The following is a 17,848-nucleotide window of genomic DNA, read 5'->3' as shown; positions in this document are numbered from 1 at the left end:
TGGGATAACTGGGCGATGGGCATTAAGGAGGGCACGTGATGGAATGAGCACTGGGTGTTACATGCAACTCATGAATCGCTAAATTCTACCTCTGAAACTGATAATGCAGTATATGTTACCTATTGAATTTAAAGAAAAAAGAAAAAAAATTACATCCTTTTTAGGAAAACACTGGAGAATGGGTTCTACAAAATAAGGAAAGAAACCAAGAAGAAGAGATAGGATCCAGGAAACAAGACCTAAACTAAGAATGAGGCAAAGGGATGTCGAGTTAGGTTGACCAATTGTTCCAATTTGTCTGGGCCTGACGGGGGTGCCAGATGTGAGATTTTCAGCTTTAAAACCAGGCCAGTCCCTGGCGAATTTGGATGAGCTGGTCATCCTACGTCTAGGATAGCAGTGAGGAGAAGTCTTGGGCAGAGAGCTGGCAGCAGACATGAGACAACTGGACCAGACAGGGAGGAGGATGGTCTGGAAAATACATCCAGGGGAAAACACATACATACATACTTACATACGTGTGTGTGTGTGTATTTCCTGGTGAATTTGAATGTATTCAATATTTAAAAAAATCCTCTTTTGGGAGGGAGTTTAGAGATCAATAAAGGCACACAGGCAACGAAACCAATGAGTGTAGTGGAGACAATAGAGAAAACAAAAAGTTATAGATGAAAGAAAGTGAAATTGAGACATTTACATGGCTCTTTTGTGAATTATATTTCCATAATCATGCTAATGTAAGCACTGAATATTGCTCCACTTCTAGCCAATAGATAGAAGTTCTATCTATTGAGATGGTGGAGAAAGAGGAGCAAGAGAGTGTGTGTGTGATGAAAGCTCATAAATCATTGCCTTCAATGGTGTGGAGTCAATAGGTACTATCCTAAAAAAAGTACATGTTTAAAAAACATGGAAGCTAATTCCAGAAAAAAAAAAAGTTAAAAGAGTTGAAAAAATCTACTTCTGAAGAATAGAACTTAATAATAGTAGGAGCAAGTAAGGGAAGAGACTTTTAAATTTTAAACATATTAAAAAACTTGGCTTTTAGAATTATGAACACGAATATTTTTGAAACAATAATTACTTTTAGAAGAGGTAATTATAGTCAGCAGCTCACATTTTAACTTCCTTTATGTAATATTTTATCATTCAGAGTTTTTAATTTCAATGCGGTGAAATGGGTTAGTTTTTCTTTTATGATTTGTTCTTTGATGTCTTCATTTCTTCAGGAATATGATATCAAAACATAAGGTACAGTGAAAGAATTGTTAATGCGTAGTAAATTACTAATTATATTAAATTTGAAACATCCAGAAATACTAAAAATGCTATATATTGTTTTTGATTAAAAACATAAATAACTGGGGTGCCTGGGTGGCTCCGTTGGTTAAGCCTCTGTCTTCGGCTGGGGTCATGATCCCGGGGGGCCTGGGACTGAGCCCCACAACGGACTCCTTGCTCAGTGGGGAGTCTGCTTCCCCCTCAGCCCCTCCCTCCCCCCTCATGCTCTCTCTCTCTCTCAAATAAATAAAATCTTCAAGGAAAAACATAAATAACTAAGATATATAAGCAGGGAATAACAATGGTAGTACTATTCTGTGTGTAACATTTTATTTATTTTAAAATATGTATAATTAACAAGGTATTAATTGTAAGAAGGTTTTTTTTTTTTTAAGATTTTACTTATTTATTTGGCAGAGAGAGAAAGAGAGAGAGAGAGAACAAGCAGGGGGAGCGGCAGGCAGAGGGAAAGGGAGAAGCAGGCTCCCGGCTGAGCAAAGAGAAGGAAGTGGGGCTCAATCCCAGGACCCCGGGATCATGACCCAAGACGAAGGCAGACCGAGCCACCCAGGTGCCCCTGTAACAAGGTTTTAATTGGCAACAAACCATCGTTTTAAACTTTTCTACAGTTTGAGATATTTCACAATTAAAAAAAGAAAATAATCAACAGGCAGCCACAATACACAGAGGCCAGGTTTTACCACAGCGGAAGAAGGTGCTTGGTACTAGGGAGCCCCGAGTAAAGCACCTAATCCGGACTAGGGGCATTGATTAGGAAAAACTTCCCAAAGCAAGGTCATCGGAGCTACCACCTTAGGGAGACACAGACGAGCTGGAGGTGGGGGGCGGCAGGTAGAGCTGTACTTCCCTGAGAAAGTAAGGGGCATTTGTGATACGTGTCTTGGGGAAAAATAACAAAGACCCTACAAACCGTGTTCCTGAGTCTGAATCTCATCCCGGGGTAAGGGTGAATCGAATTGAGCAGCATGGCCAAAGCGGATCCTGGGAGACCAGGTGAGGAATCTGGTGTCTGTATTTAATTGGTAGAGGCTCGAATTCTATACAAAATTGTCCCACCCCCGACCCCCTCAATGATGCTTCTGCCTTCCCCTTCGCAGATGGGAACACCGTGCATTTGTCCCTGATTGCTTTCCCCTTTTGTGGCGCGCAGGCCCCTGGTCTTCTCAGGTCTGGGCCAAGTGTGTCAAATGCTCCCTTTCGGGTCTAGCAGCAGCTCCCACGTACCCCTCTGCAGTCCCACTTCACAACTGTGAAGGCTTTGTCAGTATGTTTCTTCCCTTTTAGTCTCCTTTCTGTGCCAGAACCCCTCCTCCTCCGCACGTGTGGGATTCCTGGACGTGGAGTCACGCGCACAGCGTCGGGACACCTGCCCACTGCCGACGACTTGTTTGCTGGGCTCCGCTCCATGCGCCTTTCTGGAGGGTCCCCTTCCTGTGTCTACTGTGTGTGTGCTGAACAGGGCAGTCTCAGAAGTGAGCAGAAGTGAATGCTTTTCTACCCAAGTCCAGCCTGAGAGGAATGGGCTGGTGCTAAGAATCAGCGGGTAGTTACCCTGGCTCTGGCGGCTGAGGTTTATTTTCCTCAAAGGTAGTTTTTGGAAATACTTACTTAGGTTCACTTGTGTGATGTAAAGGCTCTTTCAGTGTGGTGTTCTGAATCCCCTGTTTATACCTTCTAAAAGAGAGGTTATCCTTCTAATTAGATTTTGGTATATGCGCTCTTTTTTAATGCTGTCTTTTTTAGAATGAGGTTTACATACAGTGAAATGAACATAAGCAAATCCTAAATCATGAGTTTTGAAAACATATACACCCATGTAGTTGTCACTCAAATCAAGATGAAGAACGTTTCCATCACTCCCCAAAAGTTCTCCTGTTCCTTCTTTTAGTCCACTTTACCCCTACAAAAACTGCTCTTGGTTTCTATCACTATAGCTTAGTTTTCAGGTTCTTGAACTTCATGTAAGTGAGATCAGATAGAATGTATCTTTTTGTGTCGTCTTTTGTTCAACATGTTTTTGAGATTATTCCATGTTGTTGTGTTCTTTTCTATTGCTGAATAGCATTCCATTACATGAATATTCAATTCATTTATCTATTCCCATTTTGGTGACCATTTTAGTTGTTCCTACACACTGAATTTTAAAATAAGTAAAATGTTTTAAAAAGTTTAGAACTTTTCTTTATAGTGGAGAGGTTTTTTTTTTTTTTTATGAAATCAAAATTACATTCCTAACTGATTAACTAGAAAATTGGAATTAGATTCTCTGTCCCTATTCTGTAGACTGTTTCTTTGAAAGACAGAAATTTGAATGTAAAGGAAAATGGGTCTGGATGATCCCTCAGTTCCCATTCTGAATCTTTAAAGCCACATTAAATAATAATAGAATTTTGAACTCTTCCTTTGCAAGTTACTCTATGAATATTGAGCAGCTAATTCACTCAAACACATTTTTTAGAGGCAGAAGGGGCAGAGGGAGAGGGAAAGAGAGAATCTTAAGCAGGCTCCATGCCCAGCGTTAGCCGCAGGAGGGGCTGGATCTCACAACCTTGAGATCCTGACCTGAGCTGAAATCAAGAGTTGGACGCTTAACCAACTGAGCCACCCAGGCGCCCCCATTCAAACACATTTTTTAACACAATTATTTTTCCTGTGTTTCAAAATGAAAGTGGAGAAATAAAACAATTCATAGGTATCATTCAAAAGCAAGGTGAAGCTTGAGCTAGAAAGATTGAGTCCCTTAAACTTGGAACTTGGGTCTAGAATTTCATTCATGTTGACCTCTGTGACTAAACTATTTGAATTAGTCATCTGTTGCTCTGTAACGAATTACCCCAAAACTTGGCGGCTTAAAATAGCAAATAATTTTTTGATCTCACTATTTCTTTGGGTCAGAAATTTAGGAGCTGGTTAGCTGGGTAGAGGTGGCTCAGGGTCTTTCATGAAGTTGCTGTCAAGGTATCAGGACATATGGTTAAGAGGAACCTGAAGAAAGAAAAATAAGAGAAAAGATGTTTAAACAGGTCTTGAAGGAGGAATAGGAGTTCACCCCCTGAACTAAGAGAATGTAGGGGAAGGTAGAGGCAGGCAGGGGAGGTAACAAATGCAAAATCACGAACTTTTAAGTAGTTAGCAAGAAAGCAAAGGGTGGGAGTAAAACTGGAGGGAAAGTTCAGAAAGGTCATTACGCACATTGCTAAAGAATTCTATTTTCCACAAGCAGTTTGGATCTGCTAAAAATCTATCGATTTTTCAGCATGGAGTAACACAATCGGATTTGCATTTAGAAGGTATTAGAGGAGAAAGTAAGAGGCTAGTAGAAGACTATTGTAATAGTAAGTGGGGAAAGGGAGCCAATGCAAGACAAGGAGAGCAGTTATTAGCATCTGCTCCCTCACATGTGGTGGTAGATGGGGTTGATGAGGGAAAGTGAAGGATCTAGAAGTACTGCTAGGATTCTGCGTGAGAGATTGACCCTGATGTCTTTAACCAGGGCAGAGAATGTGAAAGGAAGAGTTAATCTTAGAGGGAAAATGATGAGTTAGGTTTGGGCATGTTGGTTTTGAGTTAGCTTTAGGATGTCCCGGTTGAGATATGAGTAGCAGATGGGTAGATAAATGAGTCTAGAGTTCACTTGGTGATTCAGGAGGGTAGTTGGTGATGGACAGGCTGCTTGCAGGCTGGGTGACATGGGAACAAAGAGAACACGGAGCTGTGGCTCAGCAAGAAATCAGTGGTTCTCAACTGGGGACAATCCTGCCCCACAGGGGCCATTTGCCAAAATTGGGAGATATTTTTGTTTGTCACAATGTGTGTGTCGGAGGGGCCCCTGACAAATAGTGGGTAGAAGCTGGAAATGCTGCTAAACATCCTACAATGCACAGGACAGCTCTCTTTGTCCCCCACAACCAATAATTATCTAGCCCAAAATGTCAGTAGTGCCATGGTTAAGGGATGCCTGGCTGGCTCAGTCAGAAGAGCACGTGACTTTTGATCTCAGGGTTGTGAGTTCAAGGCCCACGTTAGTTGTAGAGATTACTTAAAAAAAAAAAAAAAGTGCTATGGTTGAGAAGCCCTGATTTACAAAAATAATCTCTTCTAGGAAATACTCCACCGGATCATGTGATTATGGTGGGGGGGGGGGTGTGACTAGGGTCTGTGACTTTGCTGGTCAGTCAGATTTTTCCAAGTTGAACTTGGGAAAGAAAGCTTTTGTAGAGCTGAAAGGACGTGATCCTGAGGTAATGGTAGCCATGTTCTTGCCATAAAGAGAAAGCTGGTGTATGAGAGAGAAAAATGAGAGAGAGAGAGAGCTGTGCGTATGTCATCTGTCATACTTCCCCTTTATTGGCATTTCTGGCTTTTTTCTTTTCCTCCTATGAACTTAATGTGGGAGTGAAGTTTCCTGCTTCCATAAAGCTGAAGCTGCAGCTTACTTCCCAGGCACCTTAAGATTAGAGAGGGCATGTGATTAGGTTCTACCAGTCAGAACCGACTACGGAAGACTGATTCAGGAGAGGGTAACCTTGTCAGGGCTGGACCAGGCCTGCCTTCTCAGTCCCCCTTGGCCCCTAAACATTGTGTATAGTTGCAAAATGACTGTGTACCTCATGGGAAAATTGGGGACAAAGTAGCAGGCTCATGATAGTGGCAGAAAAAAGAAATCATCCAGAGCTTAGAGGTTAGATCCCTGTGGTTTGTGAAAGGGAAAGATAACGTGCTGTGGTGTCACAGTGATATGGTTGGATCAGTCTGGCAGGACGTCGCCCTAAATAGACAAAATGCCATCACCGCAAACCCAGGCATGTCTCCCATGAGGCCTGGGGACATTTGAGAAGCCCCCTTGCCCCCAGACATCTCCCAAATTGAGGTCTCCTGGTATGTGTTGCTGATGGCATCTCCTTTATGTTATTTTACTGTAACCGCCAAATTTATGCAGCAGCAGGCTTATTTTTGCCAAGGCTCCAACTCAGTTGAATCTGTGTGGGTTCAGTTAAGAAAAGAAAGGCCACTCTGTTCAATACAGTTATGAAAAGCTTACTGTAGGGTATTAGTGGCTTCACCGACTGCTGGAAAGACAGCGGTGCGGATCAGGGAGGTGCCACTGACGACCTCCGTCTGAAGTGCCAAAGACAGTAGGGGTTCTCAGGAGCTGGCCAGGAAGCTGCCGCAATTCTCAGCAAGTCCACTGTCTCGCTCTGCAGCCCTGCACTGGGAGCCACCGGTTCACCAGGCCTTATCGGGAACTTGCTAGGAATTTCACGTCCGGCCCGTGCCTCTGAGTGCAACTCTCACCTCTGCTGTTTTCCAAATCTTGGCAAATGCTTCTCATTGACAAATTCTAGCAAAGGTTCTGGGGAAGGTAGTTCCAGGCTCTTCCTCCACGGTGGAGCAGAGACCTTGTAAAGAGATGTGGATGGTGCCCAGCGCTCCAGTAGTGTGCACGGTATGACCGGGGTGTGACCACTTCAGCAAAGTGAGGACACAAACGTTCCACGGATCCACCTTCTGAGATCTTGGCAGAGTAGAGCAGAGAGACGCAAGCTTTCAGAGGCAATAGGGCCAGGTTCTAGCGGGTTTGTGTGCAGCATTAGTTTGCCGGTGGTAGCTTCTTCCCTGGAGAAGTTGGCAGTGTGATTTGGGCATTGTCCAGCCTGCGTGCCCATCAAGGATGATTTCCTAGTCTTGCCAGACATTGTGCCAAGGTGCCTAAAATCCTTTAATAATTCTTTGCTGACGATAGTTAGAATGGGTTCTTATTTTTTACAGTTAAAGATCTTGCCAGACACCTTAAAAAAAAAAAAATCCCTCTTTTTACCTAAGCTGGCTTGAGTTGGGTTTCTGTCACTTGAAACTAAGAGAGTCCTGATTTAAACAGCTTTGTTAATTTGGGCTGAGAGGATGAAGAGAGTGGAGGGAAAAGATTTAAATATAGGTAAGAGTAAGATCATAATCCTGGAGAATGAACCTTAAACCTCAGGGAGGAAGAGGATGTTCTCACCCTCTGAGCAAGAAGGGAAGTAAGAATGGGTGTGGACATGACGCATTTGTAGGAGAAGGATGAGAATGCAGGGCAAGTTGGCCTGTTGAGCAGGAATTATGGCCATTTGCTGGGACAAATGGGAAAGCTAGGATCTTAAGGAGAACAGTGAAAGACTAAAATCAATATCATGCCGGGTGGAGAAAGAGCTGAACAAGGACATATTAAAGGTTTGCTAAGAAATGCTGAGGGTCCCACTGAGACTGATAACCCCACATTTGTTGCAGGGCCAATCTGTGGTATGATTGGTTGTGTCCAGTGACACTCAGCAGCCCACATGTGGGGCAGATGATGGTGTGGTCAGGTCCGTGGGGCATGTGAAGACAGTAGACAGGACAGAGAAGGGTGGGAACAATGACAAGATGGTGGCTGTTATGACTCTGACTGGCTGTGATCTGAGGCTGGGGGCTGGACAGAGAAGACAGTGGAAGCAGAATGGTCGGTAGGCTGGGTGGAAAGAGAGGAACTAGAGGTTTGCGTGATGTCCGAGAGTAATAGGAGACGTGGCTGGAATGGTGGGAGAATGTGGAAGACAGGAGGAAGCAGCGAGGGAGTGGGGATTAGATTGGAAGGTTTTAGAGGAGAATGGCAGTGTCCGGGGTGTGGGGGTGACTATTACAGCATCCTTCAGAGGGTGGGTCCCCTCCCTCGCCTTTCTCAGGCAAAATCCCTCCCAGTTGTTCTTCCCCGAATGTTCATTCTCATCTTATCCAAGTAATAAGATTGCATAAAGGGGAAAAAAAGAGGAATATTGTAGTTCCCTCCATCACATGCTCTGATCCCTGTTAGGCTGACTGCTGGGACGGGCATATATCCATCCTGCAAAGGCTTTCCTTATATAAGCCTACCTCCTACCCTCTTACCTCTACCCAGATGTTAGTAGAATTCTGCTTTGTCACCTCATTTAGCCTGTTAGACGGAGTGCTCTAACCGGACAGATCCTGTGTATCTTTTTTTTTTTTTTTTAAATCACTGTATACTCAGTTAATATGCCAGGGGTTGACACAGTACATTTGTTGAAGGAGTGAAGAAAACCCCCAGATAAAGAAACCAATGCTGAGAGGACCATAAACTGACCCCAGGAGTGGGAGTGGCCTGGGGCTGGGTGGTGAGTGCTGAGAAATTGGAAAGTCCTGCAGCAGTGGGGTAAAGATTCATGGGGACTTAATTTTGGTTTTTGAGTGGGATGGGTGGGGACTGAATCATCAGCATGGAAGATGAGGGTGGGGTTTAGCGGTGAGAGTTTTTTGGAAGAAGGAGGGATGAGAAATTAAAACCAGTCTTCCTGTTTATTTTTAGGCATTAAATAAATGATCTCATCTAATCCTAACCACCACCCCATATTAGGAAAAGTCAAATCATTGTCCAAGGTCACACACTAGTGAAGTCATAAAGCAAAATTTTACCCACCCAGGGACAAGTCTGCTCTAGAATTCAGAATCCTTGTCTGAGAATATTATCTATTTCTCTGGCAAAATTCTCTTCCAAGGTTTCCTTTTAACTTTTTTTTCAATCTTCCTCATCATTCTGAATATCAATGGTTTTCAGTTAATAGCAACCACTGTTAAATGTAAAAACCCCACAGCACACCACAATGGATTCATTTATCCATTCGCTCATTCTTTCAAAATATTGAATGTGCAGCTACTAAGTGCTGGGCACCATGCTAGGTGCCGGGGATTCAGCAATAAAAGAGAAAAAGAGAGTCAGGATGCTTGTGCTTTTATAAGTAGGCTGAGTATTTTTACTCTTTGTTACTGCTAATAGCTCTGAAGGTTTCAATCAAGCTTAAAACATTCTGTCTGAAAGATTCCTATGAGAATCTTCTTTACCTAATTATTTATTGAAGACCTACATTCCAGTCTCCTGCTAAGGAAATTGATGTACATTTTACTGGATAAACAGAAATATTGTTTGGAATAAAAACAGTGGAAAGACATCTATAGCTAAACATCTCCTGGGAAGTCTCTGCTTTTAATTTCTGGTGTGCACATGGATCTCAGTAAGGGTAGATTAAAGGATCTTCTAATAATTTAGCACTGTTGGCTCAGGACAAGGTTCTGAAAGTAAATCTGGACCTATTCCCTAAGGACACTACAATCACTTTAAATCTAAAGGGCAAGAATGGGGGGCTACCAGAATGCTGGCTGCATCCCAGTGTTACTGCTGGGATGTCAAAGTGATGGGGGAAAGAGCAAAATCTGCAGATGGATGCACCTCCATTTCTTACCCCAAGATACTCATGGATGGATGAGCTGAGGCCAGGTAGTGGCTTGAATTAAATTCCAAGTGCTTCTGGTGTCCTTGCACCATCTGATGGGGACCGTGGGGGCTTGCTTATGGAGCAGAGTCTAGTTTAGCTGTATGTCAATAGGGGCCACTGATGGGAGACTCTGGATGGAAATGGTACCAGGAATCACCAGGTTGGCTCCCAAATGTTGGGGGCTGCCAGGCATGAATCGGCAGGTGATAGGACAGGTCCTGCTGCAGTAGAGCTGTGGGACCACAGGAGATTAATTTTGTTTTCCTTGTGAGGGTGGGGGCTGAATCATCAGAATAGGAGCTGAGAATCATAATGTTTCTGGAAGGAGAATCAACCATGGAAGAATGAAACTGATCTAACAAATTGTTAGGCATTTTCACAATTTAGCTCATTAAATCCTAACCACCAGTTTAGATAAGGAAACCTAGGATCACACACCTGGTGTGCAGCCCAGTGGGGGTTTGAACCCAGTTCTCCCTGACCTCAGCAGAGGTGCTCTTTCCAGCTCTAGTCAGAGAGGTAGGGCATTCCTACTTTCACTTGGTATCTATCCCCTATCTTCCTTCTCAGGCAATTAAGTAATTACAATTTGTAGCAATTCGATTTATTAAACAAAAACAATTTTATTTTACTTCTTTAAAAGATTTTATTGAGAGAGCATGCGTGAGCAGGGGGAGGGGCAGAGGGAGAGAGAGAGAATCTCAAGCAGACTCTGCACTGAGCAAGGAGCCTGATGCAGGGCTCGATCTCACGACCCTGAGATCATGACCTAAGCCGAAATCAAGAGTCTGATGCTTAACCAACTGAGCCACCCAGGCCTCCTTAAACAAAATCAATTTTAAAATCAGAGTAGTTGAAAATTTTATAATCCTTTAAAACATAAGACTCCCACTCTTCTAAAATTAGGGAAAAGTTGTCTTGTACTTACTTATGCAAAGCCTATTACCCATTTTTCTCTCTTTATCGATCATTATGTTTAAGGGAAACAGTGGGTCAGTGGATATATGATCAAAATATTAGAGTTGGAAGGTGTAGAATCTGCAACACCAAGAAGCCTAGTGACTTGTTTAGAATAAAATAGCTAATTCCTGAATGATCCAAATAATGGAGGGCAAGAGTGAAAGTGGGAAAATCCTGAGTTTACAAAGAAAATTGAGTTTCAAAAGTTTGTAAATCAGTTATTCGACATTTAGTATATTTCTTCAATGAAAAGAAAATTTTAGGTAGGAATGCCACCTGATTATCTCATCAGAAAATAGCTGAAATCTATTATTTGTACCCAAGAAGAGTACAACAATCAACCCCAAATTATTATGCAGTAGTTAAATTTAACACAATATAAAGACAACACAATATAAAGACAACACACTGAGTGAGAAGGATTTTGATTTTAAATGCATGAAAGAGAAGCTTAGGAGGATGAACGAGTTAACTGAAGGGTCTGGTGGAGATTCTGAGAATGACTTGGACACTGATCAGGGCCTTTTGGAAATGGATAATAGATATTTGTTTTTAAGAGATATGAAAGGAAATTTTCTGAGTGCCCACTATTTATTATAACCAGGAGTTTAAAAAAATCAGTCATTCAAAATCCATCAGTTAAATATACCATTCAAAGCAGCATCTAAGTGGCAGTTACTCTTTTTTTTTTTTTAAGATTTTAATTATTTATTTGAGAGAGAGAATGAGAGACAGAGAGCATGAGAGGGAGGAGGGTCAGAGGGAGAAGCAGACTCCCTGTCGAGCAGGGAGCCCAATGGATGCGGGACTTGATCCCGGGACTCCAGGATCATGACCTGAGCCGAAGGCAGTCGCTTAACCAACTGAGCCACCCAGGCGCCCCTAGTGGCAGTTACTCTTTATGCACTTTTCCCTCCATGCACAAAAGAGCACTTTCCTTCTTTTGGTTTTGCTGTTCACCTAACCAGGGACCATCCTTTCTTTTCTTCATTGCCCTATAAAATATCCTCCAAGTCCAATTCAAATGTCATATCACTTTTTAGAATCCCCTGACAAGATATTAGTGGTCCTTCCTCTGAAACCAGTTGCATTTTGATTGCATTTCTTTTATGATGTACACTTTGTCTCTTGTTTTAGTTTTGGGGTGCCCCGTAAATAGTGGTCAAATACAATTAAATTGTAATAATTCAGGTTTCTCCTCAAGAAATGCCTTCGGACCACCTTTGCAAAATAATGTTCCCACACCCTCAGTCCCTAGTCCTGCTTTATTTTCTTTATAGCATGTATCATACTGGACATAATAGATATTTGTTTATTGCCTGTCTCCTCCAACAGAATTTCTGACCTACTTTGTTTCATTTCCCCAGCACCTAGAACTGTGCCTGGTCCAGAGTAGGGGTTGAATAAATCGATGTAACTGGAAGTGAAAGAAATACCAACTGGGATATATCAAGACACTGGGTCCGATCATTCATTAGTTCTATCAGTACTAGGCTGCAGGACACAGAGTAAATCATTAACCCATGATGGGCATATCCTTATAGAATCAATAAGATTGTTAGGTCTTATGTCATTTCATTACTCTCAGAGCAGGAAACAAGAGAGGCTATGAATAAATGGAGTTCAGGTAGATGTGTGTGGGAAAAAGAACGTTCTAGGCCAGTTACAGGAGCTACCCTTGGTGAAAGGCAAAAAGAAAGGACAGAGCATAAGTGAGGAGAGAAAGATGCGAAGAAAGGGCTGCCTTCAGGTGCATGGGCCTGTCAAGAATGCTGGGGGAGCTGTGAAGTGGAGAGCTGGGGGACATACAGAGATGTTGGGCTGCTTGAGGAGAGGCTCCCAGAGAGAGGGAAGGCAAGCTAAAAGGGGAGGGTATGTGTATGTTGCAAGCTCCACATACTTTTCAATTTTGGCTCCCTTTCCAGTAAACAAGCCCTCTGCTGTGACTTTGTCAGGGCCTGCTTAAGCACGTGGCTCCCATGTGAAAGCAAATGAGATGTTCTATACCAAGAATCACATTAGTTCTCCATTTAATTTGACAAGGCTTCTTCTTTGTTCCCCAAAGCAGACTAGGTTCTAATCTCTTATCCTGAAACCTCCACAGCATGGCTCTTCTCATCTGAGAGTATGTGATCTTGTCTAGTGTTGCAAGCTTCTCCTCTTGCCTTGTGGCCCCTGCCCTGGAACCTCTCCTCCCCCACATTAGGAGGCCTACGGAGGGCACTATCTTTGCTTTTTCTGTATCAGCCTAGTACAATATCCTGAGTCAGTCTCTGTCTCTCACTCTCTGTCTCACACTTACATATTTCACACTCATGCTTAATATAGAGTATACCTCGAATTTAAGTTTCATTAAAGTTCTAGGGTGGTTTGTAAAATAGGAACGGACCCAGGCAAAGGTTTTGAAATTTCCTACCTAAGCTACCAAAGGGCTATATACATTTCAGAGATGGCCCTGTAAGAAGTAACCACTGGCACTTTCTTTGTTTGTTTACTTAGACACACACTCAAAGCTTCACTCTTTTTTCTATACCGTAGTCAAAGAAGCCCTGTCCTTGGCCACAGCGACCGTCTCGCCTTGCAAAAAGTCAGCTACGCCAAGCTACGTCGGAGCAGCTCTGTGAGGCCACCGTTCCTGCGGCCACGGAGGGAGGAGAAGCCCCAGCGACCCAAAACCCAGAGTCCTGGACAGAGCCCCGACGCCCTTCCCGCTGCGCGAGGACAAGGCAGTCCTGCGGCCCTTCGGTAGCCGCGCCTTGCCCCGCTTCCAGAGCAGGGGCCGCCCGGCCCCACCCAGGCTGCTGGGACTAGGACGAGCAGCGCCCCACGCAGGCGCACTGAGGCCGGGGAAGGGGCGAGGCCGGGGAAGGGGCGGGCCCGGCTCGCGGGGCTGGCGGCGGGAGGGGCGGGGCGGGGAGGGGCGGGTGGTGTTTCCGCTGCTTCGAGTGGACTGAGAGCGGCTGCCTGGAGCCTCTTCTGCTCGCCTCCCTGCCCTGCCCCGCGCGCCGCCGCCCCGCGCTCCGCCGCTCTCTGGGAGGTTCGGGGCACTTAGGTCCCTCTGTCACCCTCGGGTGAGTGCTCGCCTAGCCGGGGGTGGGGGCTGCGTCCGGAGAGGGGAGCTGCGGGGAGGACCGGTCTGCGGCTCGCTAAACCCGCGGTGTCTCTCTTGTCTTGCAGTTTGCATCACCTTCTCCTGACCTGAGCAGTCGCCATGGCACAGGTAGGGCCGTGCGCCCCCAGCGCCGCGCTCGCATTTGCCAACTTTGTCAGCTGTGTCAAGGGAGTTCCAGAATTTGTCTGAAAGCCAAAAAAGTTTAGGAGTAAACAAAATCTGCCTTCGAGAAATCTGTTACACCTTTCCTGTTTCTCCTTTCGTTGCTCCCTCCTCCAACCCCTTTTCTGTGTCCCCGGCTTTTTCCCGTCCAGTGCCCGCCGGAACCTGCCGCGAAGCAGCCGGTGGGGCGCAGCAGCCGGTGACGTGGCCGGATTTGTGTACATTCCCTTTTTGTGAGTGAATGTGTAAAAGTGCGCTCTCCCCCAAATCCAAAGAACCGCTAAAATTAGAACCAGAGCAGGAAAAGCTCTTAGCGGTCAAGTGAGACGAACGCGTTTTTTTCCCCATGTCTGTCTTTTTCTTTCTTTGCATGCCTGTCTTCTTTCCTTCCTTCCTTCCTTCTTTCCTCTCCTCTTCCTTTCCCCCCGTTCGCCTCCCTTCCCCTCTCTTCCTCTCCCTTCCCCTCCCCTCCTCTCCCCTCCCCTCCTTTCCCTGCCTTTTCCTGTATTATTTTAATACTACAAGTGGGCATGGCTTTTTCCAGTAGCGCTCTAGTGAGCTTTTTCCAGTTGCTCAACCCAATTTTACTGAAAGGAACTGTTCCTTGTAGGCACTGCTCCCTCCCCACCCCCCGGGCAAAAGATTAAACGGAAGAGCGGCGTTTCTTAAGTAACTCGTGGAACGAGTTCTAAATTGAATTTGCCTTCGGATTGTTTCAGAACTTGGTTACCTAATATTGGTCTTTTTTGCTCTTAACATTTGTCAAAAATACCAGAAAGGAAAAAATCATTCATATAGCAGTCTTTAAAAACAAAAACAAAAACAAAAAAAACGACCGTGTTGTACAGTATTTTTTGAATAAAATATCAGTGCTAACAACTCCACCGCAAAACTAATTTTACAGATCTCAGCAATCAAACTGGCTTGTCAGAGTCCAGATAATTTTTTTAAAACCAGTTTTTTAACTGCTCAGACAATGTCCTCTCTTTATACTCTTCATTTATTAAATCAAAACAAAACAAACAAAACTGACATCAAAATTAAGTGAGGTTTCAGGGTCCTTTCCAAGAGAACTTGGGAGGATTATGATGACCTGGTAACTTTATTAAATTTCTACAGTGCTTCCATTCTTACTTCCTCTTTTGCACTTAGGAAATATTACAATAAACCAATTCTCCTATTACTTCAAATGGAAACTTTGGTTTAGGTTCTTCCCCATATAAAGAATACTTTTATGTGGAACTAACTTTCCTTCACTAAGAGTTGTTTTTCTTATCTTGATATGCTGGTGTGGGGATGTAAATGATGACTGATCAGGCATCAAAGAATAATTCCCTTTATCCTTGCTCATTTGGCTGTTTCTTGAATCTCTTTTGTAAGTTCACCCAGTGATGTCTGAAGTTTTTCAATCAATTCCTTCTAATTATGTAGACTCCAGATAGCACAAATGAACACGCTTTTCCAATTGTGGACATTAATAATTTCAAACTATGAAAAGTGTAAAGGATGTTATATATACAAAACCTGGGAGAATGGTGGTTTGCATGATAAAATTGGGTGCATGATCTCTATCACAGTACAACTCCAGGACTGTTTTCTATCAAAACCACAGTGTTTAGTCATCATAAAAGTTACAAGTAATGTTAAGAAAGATACAGTGTTGAATTTTGCACTTTGTTATTAGTTCTCCTTGGAAACGATGGAAGTAAAACATTTTGTTAAAAGGTGGTTTTTTTTTTTTTTTTTTTTTTTTAAGATTTTATTTATTGGGACGCCTGGGTGGCTCAGTCGGTTAAGCGTCTGCCTTCGGCTCGGGTCATGATCCCAGTGCCCAGGGATTGAGTCCCGCATCAGGCTCCTTGCTCAGCAGGGAGCCTGCTTCTCCCTCTCCCTCTGCTGCTCCCCCTGCTTGTACCCTTGCTCACTCTCTCTTGCCCACTCTCTCTCTCTAAAAAATAAATAAAATCTTTAAAAAAGAAAAGATTTTATTTATTTGCAGAGAGAGACAAAGCGAGAGAGGGAACACAAGCAGGGGGAGTGGGAGAGGGAGAAGCAGGTTTCCCGCGTGGAGCAGGGAGCCTGATGTGGGGCTCGATCCCGGGACCCTGGGATCATGACCTGAGCCGAAGGTAGACGCTTAATGACTGAGCCACCCAGGCGCCCCCAAATTTTGTTAAAATATTAACATTAAGATAGAGTTTTGTTGTTTTTATACTTACACATTTGATGGGATGCAGAATGCCCACATTAAGGACTTGTAGTTTTACTGTCAAAAAATTCCCAGGGCAGTTGGGTGGCTCAGTTGGTTAAGTGGCTGCCTTTGGCTTGGGTCATGATCCCGGGGTCCTGGGATCGAGCCCCACTTTCTTCTCTTTGCTCAGCCTGGAGCCTGCTTCTCCCTTTCCCTCTGCCTGCCGCTCTGCCTACTTGTGCTGTCTATCTCTCTCTGTCAAATAAATAAATCTTAAAAAAAAAAATTCCCTTGGACCCCAGTGTAATGGTAGGAAAGCTGAAGTAGTTTCAGTGTTAGGTTTCAGACGGTTTCTATGGTAGTGTTTTGTTGACCTGTGGTTATGGGAACCAGAGACCTCCACTCTAGCCATTTGGAAAGTAGTGAAATCAGATCTAAGCCTGAGACTTAGAGGTGCATATTTCAGCCATTTAAAATGTATCATTAAATATTGTCTCTTATTTATTGAAGAATGAAAAAGACTCCCACAGCAGTAATTCTTCATGTTTATAAACTGTACCTCCCATACCAGTGTTTTGTCTTTTTACTTGACCTTGGGACCACCCTGCCAGTCACAGCCTGCAAAGATCCAGGAATCAATTGTATATGTAGCTCGTGGGCGTGACCGTCTTGTTAAGAATTTAAAGAGAAAGCACTGACTGATCTTCAGTAGATAATTGGAGTTTCTGTTTTTATATGAAAAATATTACTAGGGATATTTTATACTCTTGTGTGTATTTACATTAATGTTTTTTGTTTATTTGTTATATAAATAAATTATAAGTTTTATCTCATACTTAATATAATTCATATCATTGCAAATTCTTAAAATTTTACCCTAATGATGTCAGTATAGGGGGACAAATCCATAACAGATATTGTGAACTACATAAAAAGTGATTTATATTATCATGGTGAGTAAATACATTCAGAGCTGGGGGTATTTGTGGAATAACCACCCCTTGAGCTCTGCCCTTCTCTCTCTGGTCCTAATCCTCATCCACTAGCATTGACACATGTGGGGGTCTACCAGTTGACTATTATTATGGAGCGAAGTAGTCTAACATGAGGCTTCCCAGTCTTTCTCAAAGATAACACACTGGTTGACTGTATCGAATCACAAATGTACCTGCATGTAAACAGTTCCTGGACAATATTTATTTTTTTTATCTTTGAAATGATTCATTTGAATGGTTTTGTATTTATCTGATTTGGAACCACAGCACCCATATTGTTTTAGAATAAACTTTGCTAAATGAATGATAAATTATTATGATTCTTAGATCACTAATGTTTTCTAATGTACTAAATTTGGGTACAAGCTAGTTCAAGATATTTACTAAGGAATGGCCAGAGAGCTGTTAATTGCCTGAATTATCTATATAGAGTATAATATTTTTTGAATCCTTTCATCTTTTTCTTACAACGGTCAACTTGTGATTATATAAATGTGACTTTTTAAAAAAATTTTTTATTGTTATGTTAATCACCATACATTACATCATTAGTTTTTGATGTAGTGTTCCATGATTCATTGTGTATAACACCCAGTGCTCCATGCAATTAAATGTGACTTTATTTATTTATTTTTTATTTTTTTAAAGATTTTTATTTATTTATTTGACAGAGAGATAGAGAGAGAGCACAAGTAGGCAGAGAAGCAGGCAGAGAAGCAGGCAGAGGGAGAGGGAGAAGCAGTCCCCCCCACAGAGCAGGGAGCCCGATGTGGGACTCAATCCCAGGACCCTGGGATCATGACCTGAGCCAAAGGCAGCTGCT

The 17,848-nt window shown here is 43.2% G+C and overlaps 1 protein-coding gene across 2 annotated transcripts in view; it reads left to right on the top strand.

Annotated features, from left to right (window-relative positions):
* The first annotated feature begins 13,478 nt into the window (after positions 1 to 13,478).
* ANXA5 (annexin A5) overlaps positions 13,479 to 17,848 on the top strand; it is a 32,148-nt gene continuing 27,778 nt past the window's right edge. Inside the window, exons 1-2 of one of the 2 annotated variants that reach the window (XM_064585000.1) lie at positions 13,479 to 13,636; positions 13,743 to 13,785. Coding sequence is in view for 1 of the 2 variants with exons in the window: in XM_045880508.2 (XP_045736464.1) it covers positions 13,777 to 13,785 (9 nt within the window). In the remaining variant the exon portion in view is untranslated. The remainder of the gene's footprint in view (positions 13,637 to 13,742; positions 13,786 to 17,848) is intronic. The other variant, XM_045880508.2, reaches the window with a different exon arrangement.

This window comes from Mirounga angustirostris, unplaced genomic scaffold, assembly GCF_029215605.1.
Source record: "Mirounga angustirostris isolate CCGP_5_RB_7025 unplaced genomic scaffold, mMirAng1.0.hap1 SCAF_2, whole genome shotgun sequence".
NCBI lineage: Eukaryota > Metazoa > Chordata > Mammalia > Carnivora > Phocidae > Mirounga > Mirounga angustirostris.
This window is presented reverse-complemented; position numbering and strand designations above follow the sequence as displayed.